The 12,192-nt window shown below is 38.8% G+C and overlaps 1 protein-coding gene across 1 annotated transcript in view; it reads left to right on the top strand.

The window, feature by feature from the left end:
• The window catches only part of Ccdc73 (coiled-coil domain containing 73), a 140,016-nt gene that overhangs the window by 110,974 nt on the left and 16,850 nt on the right, over positions 1-12,192 (top strand). Inside the window, exons 11-13 of the mRNA XM_050146980.1 lie at positions 446-501; positions 2,947-3,025; positions 11,862-11,972. Coding sequence (XP_050002937.1) covers positions 446-501; positions 2,947-3,025; positions 11,862-11,972 — 246 coding nt within the window. The remainder of the gene's footprint in view (positions 1-445; positions 502-2,946; positions 3,026-11,861; positions 11,973-12,192) is intronic.

Genomic DNA, 12,192 nt, shown 5'->3' with positions numbered 1-12,192 from the left:
ATTATTGAACTTTTACTTTAATCCCAGCACTTGAGAGGCAGAGACAGGTTGATCTCAGTGAGTCTGAGGTTAGCTGGGTCTACCAAGTGAGTTCCAGGACAGTCAGGACAGTTACACAGAGAAACCCTATCTTGAAAAAACAAAAACCAGAAACAAAAACAAAATTATTTAACTTTTTTGTCATTAGTAAATCTAGAACAAAACTAGGCTATAACAAATTTCATCCCACTCAGATATAGCTTCAGTGATTTTATGGCACAGTGGTGTCTCTCTAAGTCACATCTAAGATGGGAAATTTTATAGTTTTAATGCTTATGTTTTTACTAGACTATATTAGGCTTCTTAATTCACTGGAGACAGTGTCTCAACACAAACATGGGTGCTGAATCAAATATAGAATGTACTGAATTTTACATCATAACTTTAAAATTCTTCAACTTTAAAGGAATTGGAATTAAATAAGAAAATTAATGAAGAGATTACCCATATTCAAGAAGAAAAACAGGTAAGCGCTACTCATATATTTTGGAAGTTAGTTAATATTTTCAAAACCAGTAGTAAGGTGAGAAGTAGATGTGAGATGATATTTGCCTAGCTGTGAAGTAGGCATTCAGCTAACATGTACTGAGTGGGCATGTTTGTATGTGTTTAACCAGTCGAATGTATACTGCTTTTTGTTAAAAAAGACTTCCTTCCTTCCTTCCTTCCTTCCTTCCTTCCTTCCTTCCTTCCTTCCTTCCTTCCTTCCTTCCTTCCTTCCTTCCTTCCTTCCTTCCTTTCTTTGAGACAGGGTTTCACTAGGTAGCCCTAGTTGTCTTGGACTTACTTGGCAATGTAGATTAGGTTTGACTTTGAACTCACAGAAATCCACCTGCTTCTGCCTCCTGGGTTTAAAGGCCTGTGCCTTTACATCTATTTTTGTGTGTGTGTATGTGTCTTAGTATGTGCTCACATGTGTGTACACACATCTGCATATGCAGAGACCAGAACTTTTTAGTTCCTCTGAGCTGGAGTTACAGATGCTTATGGGACGCCTGGCTTGTTAAGTGAATGCTGGAGACCAAGCCTGACCCTCATGATTGTGCAGCAGGCACTCTTAATTGCTGGGCCATTTTTTATGTCAGAGTCTCACTCTGTGGTATAGGATAGCCTGGAATATGTAGACCATGCTGGCCTCAAACTCACTGACAATCCTCCTATCCTATCACAACCTTCCAGGTGCTAAGATTATAGGCATTAGCCACATATTTCCTAACTAAATTTCCATTTTTCAGAAGTAGCTTTATTATTTGTTAGTAATATCTTAGCACATAATTACTGAAAATATATTAACATACCACGTGTGATTTTAGAACAATTTCCTTTTATCTCAATTTATTCTTGTGTTTAAAGAATAGCTTGGAAAAACTAAAGTTATTTTAAATTTTTTAGATTTATCTTATGTATATGAATGTTTTACTGCATATGCATATGTGCATCATGTGCGTGCCTAGTGTATACAGAGACCAGAAGAGGGCATTGGATCCCCTGGAACTGGAGATACAGATGGTTGTGAGCCACCATGAGGGTGCTAGAAATTGAACCTGGGACCTCTACAAAAGCAACAAGTGCTCTAAACTGCTGTGTTTTCTCTCCAGCCCCCTTTCTTCTGTTTTATCTTTTCTTCTTCTTGCTTTACTTTCATTTGATTGGTGATACCCTAGTCTACAGAAACATTTTATAATATTATAATTCATTTTAATAGAGATATATTTCTATATCTCTAGGTGATCAAGGCAACAGGTTTATTTCATTTTTAGATTCTTTATCTTATTCAGTAATATCATAGACTCTGGCACATTTCAAAAATTTATTTTACAAGCTAAGGGACTTTTAGAAATAATACTTGATAAAAATTTATATAACTAATTATTTTAGATAATAAATCAGAGAAGTGCTATTATTTTAATATAAAATATCAAACTTAAGCCAAAACAATAATAGCTTAAAAACTAGAAATGTGCCAGGTGTTGGTAATGCACACCTTTAGCCCGAGCATTGGGGAGGCAGAGACAGGAGGAGGATCTCTGTGAGTCTGAGGCCAGCCTGGTCTATAAAGCAAGTTCTGAGACAGCCAGGGCTCTGTTACACAGAGAAACCCTGTAACAGAAACCCAAAAATGTGAGCCCATTTTACCTTAACTTAAGGTCAGAGAGTTTGAGCTTATCTTTGCTCTTTCAAAGTTGTTGACAACAGGTGTGGCTACAAAACAAGAGATCCTGACCTAGGGTGCGGTTAGCTGGTGTTTTGGACTTTAAGATGGCCTATAGAGGTAGATCTGCTTGCTCCACTTGACCAAAGATCAGAGAATTCAAGTATGCTTCTGCTCCTTATAAAACAGGAGGTTTAACTTTGGGAGTAGCTGCTTTCAGGATACTTTATCTAGGCTGTGTTCACTGCGCCAGATATCAAATGCTTTACTCAGAAATTAATGGCTTGATGTATCAAGTATTGAAACAAATAACTGTTCTGGTTGTCCTTTGAATCATGTTCAAGAAGTCTTTTACCGTCTTTTCCCCTTTTGTATTGGGCCATAAAAGTGTATGAAAAATAAATGCTAGTGAACTCAGAACTCAAAATTCAACATTCAGTATTCAGCATTTGCTGAGTTGCTCTCCCGGTACTATCCTGTGTCTATGTGTTTCTTTCTTATCTCTGTTTCTCCTACCTAATGTTTCTAATCCTCACACCCCTACCCTGGAACGTACTAATACACCACGGCTAGAATTGCAGCAGAAGTCACCCCAAAAGGGCGGCTTGCGACAAAACCCTGTTTCGAAACAAAACAAAACAAAACAAAAATCCCAAATAAACAAACAAAAAACTAGAAATGTATCTAAGAATGAACTTAGAAACATGGTATATTTTTATGTTTTTGAAGGATATCATCATTTCTTTTCAACACATGCAACAATTACTTCAGCAACAAACTCAAGCTAATACTGAAATTAATGAAGAATTGAAGGTGCTAAGGGAAAATAATCAGGTTATGTATATATTGTTTAAATATATTTCTATCTAATAAGCTTCCCATGTTAAGTTGCATTTAGGTATCTTGTTCTACCGTTTGATTTAAAAAGGTAAAATACTAGATTCCTTCATCAGTTTTCAGCATCAATATCTAAAGTAATAAATATTTTTTAACATTTAGTAATTACTTAAATGTTAAGTTTTATCAAATATCTGACTTGAATTTTTTGATACAGGGTCTCTCTAATATAATCTTGGCTGTCCTAGAGCTTTTTGTAGACAAGATTGGTCTCAAGCTCACAGAGATCCACCTGCCTCTGGTTTTAGTGCTAGGATTAAAGGTGTATGCCATCATGCCCAACTAGTATATGACTTTGTAATGGAATAAGTGGAAAATTTCTATGTTTTAGAGTTGTGGCCAAGGTCAAAATTAAAGGTTGAAAAGAAAAAGTGTCAGTCACATTAAAAAAAAGTGTCAGGATTTGGAGGCCTATCTTCATAAGAATATGATCAAACTACCATCATCTTCAGAGTAGGTAATGATTGGACTTCACACTCCAAAAGGAGAGGCTTCTCTCTTGCCTCCCTCTTTGGGGGAAGATCCAGCTAAATCAGGTGTCTACAAGGTAGATTCATTGTAAGACAATGGATGAAGGGGGATGCTACCTTACTCCTTGACTCGGTGCTGGAGGTCCCATAAATAATGGGGAGTCCCTCTGCTGTTGCAAGTAGAGTGAAGCGAAGTCAGTTCATGTAGAAATTTACCAAGAATAAGAGTGATGTTCAGGTCTGATCTAGAAATTTAAAAGACTTTTCAAAGTGTTAGGAGTAAACTATGAGAAATGTATTGTGTTCCAGTAGAAAGCGGCCTTGGAAAGGTGAACAAGAGAACTTCATTGATTCTGGACTCGACATGAAGGAACATGGGAGTGAGTGAAGGGGCAGGAACATGACTGGATTTGACTATGCCAAGTGATGGGATGGCCACTCCATTATCTCATAAGGAGATGGGGCATGTTCAGAAAGGGTGGCCAATCCATGCTTTTTAAGCCCCTTTGAAGGCAGCAAAGCAAGTAAATTGGAACATGTCCATGACAACTATAGCCATCTCCCATGTAGGGACAGTCATCATAGAGAATTAGGGCTAACTTCATGAGTGAGTAACTAGAGTGGTTACACAGGGACTTGTAGTGAGAAGTAAATGTCTTCCTTTTGTTTAATTTTGTTCTCAGTGTCTTGAAGTTTTTAATGAATTTTTTTTGTTTGTAGTTTTTATTTATTTATTTATTTATTTATTAAAAATTTCTGTCTCTTCCCCACCGCCGCCTCCCCTTTCCCTCCCCCTCCCCCAATCAAGTCCCCCTCCCCCGTCCAATCAGGGTTCCCTGCCCTGTGGGAAGTCCAAGGACCACCCACCTCCATCCAGGTCTAGTAAGGTGAGCATCCACAAAACTGCCTAGGCTCCCACGAAACCAATAGGTACAGTAGGATCAAAAACCCATTGCCATTGTTCTTGAGGTCTCAGTAGTCCTCATTGTCCACTATGTTCAGCGAGACCGGTTTTAACCCTGGCTTTTTCAGACCCAGGCCAGCTGGCCTTGGTGAGTTCCCGATAGAACATCCCCCTTGTCTCAATGTATGGGTGCACCCCTCACGGTCCTGAGTTCCTTGCTTGTGTTTTTAATGAATTTTTATCTTTTGAATTTATGTTTTGTAAGTTAAATTATGGAAGTATTGCTGGAGGCTTGGAGCCTCAACAGGCATTTTCTTGTTTCTATTGCCTCTCAGTCTTGGTTCTTGGCTGCTGGTTCTTCTGCCTTCTAGTGCCCTGGTCCCTTGCCTAACCACCCACTCCCCTGCATCTTTTCATTTGTTTGGGGAAATCTTACTTTTTAGTGAATGCATAGGTGCAGTAGGAGAGGCTTGTTGTGGGTACATGTACCTTTCAGCACTCTGTGGAGAGGCGTGGCAGCAGCTCTTCCTGTTTCAGGTTGGCAGCACCTTGGCATGGGCAATGAGTATCCAGTCCAGTGCTGAATGTATCCCTGCCTAGCACTCTGATCTTGCCACAGTTACTCTCTGCCCTGGGTTTATATAGAGGGCCCATTGAAAGGAAAGATCACTTCCTTTTCTGGCTAGAATGTGATACATGGGTGAAGCAGGTGGCAGGAAGAAGTGGGGCCCAGAAGGTAGTGACTCTTGTTCATGCTGAGTTGTCATGAAGCTTTTAGGCAGCTGTGTGGGACTTCAATTGTGCTGTGATTTTTCTTCCTGGTCCAGAGAACCATGCCCTTAAATAGAAAATGAAACATCCTGTGGCAGAGAGAGAGAGAGATAAAGGAAAATTTACATATTTTAATACCTCTAATAGCTTGTTTCCTCTGCCTTTTTGTTTTGTACGAAGCCACACAAATTTTGTTAGTCCATCGTCATTGAATAGAACTAAACTTGAGCAGAGCAAAGCAATTGATCTCACCATTGCTGCCCTATGGCTTATTGTGTAAAGGGTTCTGCCTGCCTTCAGTTATATAGGAATTAAAATGTCAAAGATACAGAGGGAGAGAAGTGGACCAGTAGAATCAAGCTATTCATCCCCTTAACCTCTTCACCCATTCTTATAAAAGACTAGTAAAAAACAACTTTTATAAGCAAGAGCCTCTTCACACCTTTTCCCAATAGCTTATGATTTATTTTGGGGAGATATGGTATCACTCTGTAGCCCAGGTTTACCACAGCCTACGGAATGCTGATGTTGTAGGCATGTAAGCACCATGTCTGACTCAAGTTCATTATGAGTAGTTGTTACAAGGTCATCTGGTAATCCATGTAAAAGAATTGAACCATAGTTTCTGGGGTGATCCAAGTATTAGATGTTAGCTAGTTTATTCTGTGATGGAGTAGAGATCCAGAAAATATAAGCAGTTTTGTTTGGGACCTTAAAAATTGTAGAAAAAGCAGTATTACAGCCTTGTCCTGGTCCCAATCCAGTACTACTTCTGTGTTATGTGCTTAACATATTTTCCTAGAAGCATGAGAGCTGTTAAGTTTGTGTTCCAGTTAGTTTCTGTCCACTTGATATAAACTAAAGTAAACTGGGAAGAGAGAGCATCAGTTGAGGAATTGCCTCCATGGGATTAGCCTGTAAATATTTCTGTGCTGATGGAGGGGGTCAGCTTACTATAATTGGTGCCATCTCTGGTTAGTAGTCCTGGTTTGTATTAGAAAACCAATAAGCAAGTCATACCGAGTGGAGAGCAAGCAGTGCCCCTCCATGGTCTCTGTTGTAGTTTCTGCCTTCAGTTCTTGCCTCCAAGTTCCTGGCCTGAATTCCCTTGACGATAGAATCTCCTTGTGAACCAAATAAACCCTTAGCTTCTCAAATCACCTTTGGTCATAATATTTTTCACAGTGATATAAACTAAGCAAGTTTGTTAAATCAGTTGTATGAAAATTGTACTAAAATTTTGTGGTATCCATAGTGTTCATTGCTTTGAACTACTAACCAAGTCTGCAAATATGGCCCTAGGATCTTTTAATGTGCACCAATATGTTGAATATTCAAATGCATTTCTTTTTAATTATTACAATAATTACCTGTCTCTTGATATTAAATAGAAGATTATATAATATCTTACAGTACATTTCAAAATATTGTCAAGTAGCCTGCAAAGAATGCAAACATTAGTCTCCACTATCACCATAATTTTAAAAAACAGAACATTTTAAAATATATGTATTTTAAAGATAACCTCAGGATAAAGGACAGAAAAAGGATAAGAAAAGTCATGTAATCACATCTGGCCATGGACTAGAGAAGTTTGTCATGGATCAGTGCTTAGCTGCAGACTGATGTCTAAGAACCCCAGATATATAGCATAACAAAATATTAATGCTGAGCTGTTGCTAGGGATCACATTGCTTAGATACGGCCAGGGTTTTCCTGAGGAGCATTCTAATTCCACATGCACTAAAAGGGATCGTTGCTCTTGCTAATGGCCAACTGGTTTTCAGTGCTCTGCAGCTAGACTATCATCCCTCTTATATTTTTAGCAGTAAATTTAGAAAGACCATAGATACCTAAATTCTAGTATAATACTATTAAGAGTAATTTTCATATTTTACTCCTGTGGTTGTTATGTTATTACTGTATTAACTAGAGCAATTTACTGCTTTTTTAAGGTTAGAGCATTTAGTGAATGATTTCAGTTTGACCTCTGACAATATCCTTTTTCACAGATGTTTTTCAGATTTGCTAATTCAGTTGGAATAACAATAAATTTTCATGTATGTTTGTAATATGCACAAGTTTATGTTCATGATAAAAATGTCCATGAAGACAGCAGCAATGTAACAGCAGGATCATCAGCGCATGAGAGTGTCAAGCGTGCTGTGGACCTTGTGAAGTGCTATTAAATGAGTGAATAAACTTGGGCTATTTTCAACTCAGAAACTACCTGGCTAGGGCTCCCAGCTAAAGATGATTAATTAAACCTACATTCACTTCTGCCGCCTTGTGAAACTATTATAAAATGGCAATAAATCCACAAGGACATGAAAATGACAGAAGGAACACAAAAGGCTAAGTTTTAAAAGTGAACTATGTGTATAATTATCAGAAACAGAAAATAGAAACCCAATTCAAAATTGTGGAAATGAGGCCTGGGATGTGGTTGAGTTGTAGGATCCTTGCCTGGCATTGTGAGTTTTATCTCAGCTTGATATAAGCTAGAGTCATTTTGGACAAGGGAAGCTCAGCTGAGAAAATGCCTCCACTAGATTGGCCTATGGGCAAGCCTGTAGTGCATTTTCTTCATTGATTGATGTGGGAGGACCCAGCTCATGTGGAAAGTGTCTCTCCCTGGAATGGTGGTCCTGGATGCTATAAGAAAGTGGGCTGCACAAGCCATGGGGAGCCAGCCAGAAAGCAGCATTCTCCATGGCCTCTGCATCAGCTCCTGCCTCCAGGTTCCTGTCCTGTTTGAGCTCTTGCCCCGACTTCCCTCGATGATGGTTTTTTGATAGGGAACTTTAAGATAAAATAAACCATTTTCCCCCCAAGTAGGTTTTGTTCATGGTGTTTTCTCACAGGAATAGAAAGCCTAAGACAGTGAGACACTGGATTGTATCTTTGCACCACCAAACAAACAAAACTAAACCCAGAAATCCTGTGTTTTTGAAGTGGGATATGTAGTTAGTTGAAAGACCCAGATGGGAACACCTGTGTAAGACTCTATTGCAACCCCACATTCCTCCTCCCACCCCACTGGTTCTCTCCTCTTTGCTATAGACTTGGAGGTGTATGCTTAGAGTTTGAGAGAGAGCTGAGGTTGAAAGGAATCTAATAGTATGTTGGGGCTCCTTATATTTAGGAAACTGGTTATCAAAATATTAGTGACCTGAAATTGATCATGTCGCTAGCAGAAATGGCAGCTATTGTAAATTAATTCTTCTCTCTGCCCCTCTCCTCTCCTTTCTCTCCACATTCTGTCCTCTCTCCCTCCATCCCTTTTCTTTCCTTCCTGTTCGCCCTCCTTATTTTCATCTCTCCTCCCCTTTCCCTTTGCTCTATCTATCTATTCATAAATACTCTTTTGGAAATATAGTGAAAATAAGTTCAATAGTCAAGCCAGTCATTGTAGTTCTCCTAGATACCGGACATCTATTCCAATTCCCAGAAAAGAGAATGGGAGTTTCCTTTCTGGGCACACTAACCTGCCCAAAAGAAAGATTATGGTTCCTTTAGTTATGTTTCACAAAAGAAATCATTCAGGCAGAACTCCTACAGTGAAGTCCAGTGTTTGACAAACTTTTGACTATCTTTTAAATACCTCATTCTTAAGTACAAATAGATTATTAAGTATTACTGGACACTTGAATAAAATCTCTCACGGTCTAAAAACCATGTAAGTGAAAACTGCTTAAAGGAAAAATACTAATTCACAGGACAAGAATTAGAAATTCATAAACACAGAATAAGAGAAATGCTACTAGAAATATAAGTGTAGTGGAAAGGTTGTTAGGTAATGTTGAGATACTTGCTTAGAGAAAGTAGAATCAATAGACACATGGATAAAACTGGGAAGTAGCTCAAGTGGTAAAGGGCTTGTTAGCAAACAGGAAGTTCTGACTTAAGCACCCACTAACAAGTCAGCAGCTGCGAGCCAGGCAGTGGTGGTGCACACAAAGGCAGGTGGGTCTCGGTGAGTTTGAGGCCAGCCTGGTCTACAGAGAGAGTTCCAGGACAGCTAGGGCTACACAGAGAAATCCTGTCTTGTAAAACAAAACAACTAACAAGCCAGCCGTGGTGGTGTGCGCTTTCGAGTGCTGGGAGGCAGAGTCAGGCAGATCCCTGGGGCTTATTGGCTGGTGAGCCAGGTTACCCTACCTGGTTGGTGCTCTAGTTTAGTGAGAGATGCTGCTTCCGAAAAGTCCTGAGAAATGATGACACCTGAAGTGGACCTCTGGTCTCCCTGTGCGTACACACGTGTGCACACAAGGTAAGGAGATGTAAATGAGAGAAGAATACTTTGGGAATTAGCTTTCTCATAGGCAAAACTGGACATGGGGGGAAAAAATATAATTGTTTCTGCAAAGGTTGGGGAGATATTGCCAAAGCAGAGTTGGCACTCAGCCAATCTAACTTCTCAGCCATAGAGGATCCCAGAAACAATTCCCATCCATGCCTGCTTTATCCTGACAACAGTTCGCAGTACCCGGAAAAGGAAGTGAAGGGACCTAGGAAACAGGAGACTGCAGGAGAGAAGGGAATCCTCACTGATCAGCTGGCTTGTGCCGTCACTGGAAATAATAAGTCAAGCTGTAAATGGAAGGATGGAAGGGCTCCAAAGAACGGCAACCAAATACCTGAAGGAGGTGGTCTTTTAAAGATAGGATACGAACCAGGAGCAATTGACTGACACACCTACTATGCACTGTTTCAAGAACATGCTGCTATTGGTCATTTATTGTTAATAGAATAGAGATTGTAGTGTGTTTGCTCATCTCTTTCCTAAACATCAATCCACTTTTTAAAATAGAGTATGCTGCCATATAAATAGATATTGTAAAAATATTTGTTAGAATGTACAATCTAAGTGCCTATTAATTATACAACACTGTAAATATTTAGAAACTGCTCTATTATATGTAACCATTATGTGGAAATGTTCCCATTATCCTGAAGTACAGCAATCAAAATAGGTCCTCATTTAGATGTTTCAAAATTTCTAGTGGGACAGAGGACAGTGTTCTTGTCACAAGATACAAAATGCTTTTTATTGGATGTGGTGTCATAATTTCACAGACATATTTACACATTGATAGTCTAGATGTAACCAAGAACTCTTTAAGTAGAACGTCCTTAAGACTTTTAAGTGAGCCGGGCGGTGGTGACACATGCCTTGAATCTCAGCACTCGGGAGGCAGAGGCAAAAATAAGACTTTTAAGTGAGATGAATTTATACTTAGTAGTATGGGAAGTGAATAAGAGATAGTTTGCCGTTTAGAAAAGCAAACTACAGAGCAGTAGGTTTGTGTGATAAGGTTCTCAGCTGTGTAAAGAATCTCCTCACAGAAACTAAAAGTGCTAAGTGTTGGGAGGAGAACTCAAAAAGGCTATTTCCACCTTTCCCTTTTACGTTGTTTTGTGTAGCTAGAAGTTTTTACCCTATTTACATAGCTTTATAAATAATAAACAGATGAACTTAAAATTCTAGATGCATTGGATATATAGATACTTTTTTTTCCGGTTTGCTTTAATTACAAACAGATAGTAAAGAGACCTCATAATGTTAGCGATAGTGACTCATAGTTCCAACATCCTACTCTTAGAAAACACTCGACAATATTTTTATTATTTTTAAATTGGTTTTTTTTTTTTTTGGATTTTCGAGACAGGGTTTCTCCGTAGCTTTTTGGTTCCTGTCCTGGAAGTAGCACTTGTAGACCAGGCTGGCCTCGAACTCACAGAGATCCGCCTGCCTCTGCCTCCTGAGTGCTGGGATTAAAGGCATGCCCCACCATTGCCTGGCTATTATTTTTAAATTTGTTAAACTTTTTATATATGCTTTATAGCTTTCACATCTTGTATTTTTTTATTTTAAAACAATCTTTTTTATTTTACATACCATTCCAGTTCCCCCTCCCTCCTCCCTCCTGCTCCTCCCACCTTCTTCTGACCCCACTCCCCATGCATTCCTCAGAGCAGGTGAGGCAGGACCAAGGCCCCCCGCCCTGTATCTAGGCTCCATAGGGAATGAGCCCCCCAAAAAACAGTTCACATTGTTCACATCATGTACATTTTTATTTTTTAAATTTATGGGTTTTTTTTTTGAGAGAATGGGATAGGGTGGTTCTATTACATTAGGTCAATGAAGTAACTAAGTGGTGTATTAAATAAGCCAGGCTAGAAAGTATTAATTTGAAATTAGAATTGTTTTTTAGGGGTTTCTATTTCTAGCTGGTTAATTTCTAAAATAAACAGGTACAAACGTCTTATGGTAGTTAGGATTGTTAGTGGGTTAGGCAGGGTTATGCTACATTTCACGCTTTTCAATGCTGCACTTTATATTACTTTTTCAGTACATTAAAACTTGTGCAGTGAAACTGAATAATGGCAATGTTTTTATACCCTTTTATAGCCGTTTCTTCATCACAGCCTCCCCCTGTTTCCTGTTAGCTAAACTCTAAGCACCTTTCTGTTAATTTATGAAAATTGTTGTTGAGGTAGCACATTACCACTGATCTGTATGGCACTTTCAGCATGTTTCACGCAAAGGTCTGAGCAACATAAAACACATCAAAATTCATTAATGTGGTATTGATTATTTTTTGGATAATTAATTTTATTGCAGACCCTTGAAAGAGATAATGAGCTGCAAAGGGAGAAGGTAAAGGGAAATGAAGAAAAGTTCCTTAGTCTCCAGAATGAGCATGAGAACGCACTTGGAACTTGGAAGAGACGTGTAGGTTCATTAAATTGTAAAATAGTGAAGTATTTAAAATAGCTATTGAGTACTAAAAAAATTACAGAATTGATGTCAGACAGTTTCTTCTTGTACTCATATATCTGCCAAAGTGAGTGTATTTTTAAAAGCTAAATGTAATAAAATTCCCTCTGGTGTTTTCATGCATAGAAGACTATATGTGTATGTTTTTATACACATATATAAAGCATATGTGACT

Source organism: Alexandromys fortis, unplaced genomic scaffold (assembly GCF_014885135.2).
Source record: "Alexandromys fortis isolate MF-2015 unplaced genomic scaffold, M_Fortis_MF-2015_v1.1 scaffold_12, whole genome shotgun sequence".
Taxonomy (NCBI): domain Eukaryota; kingdom Metazoa; phylum Chordata; class Mammalia; order Rodentia; family Cricetidae; genus Alexandromys; species Alexandromys fortis.
The sequence above is the reverse complement of the archived record's forward strand: the minus strand, read 5'-3'. Positions and strand labels throughout refer to the sequence as shown.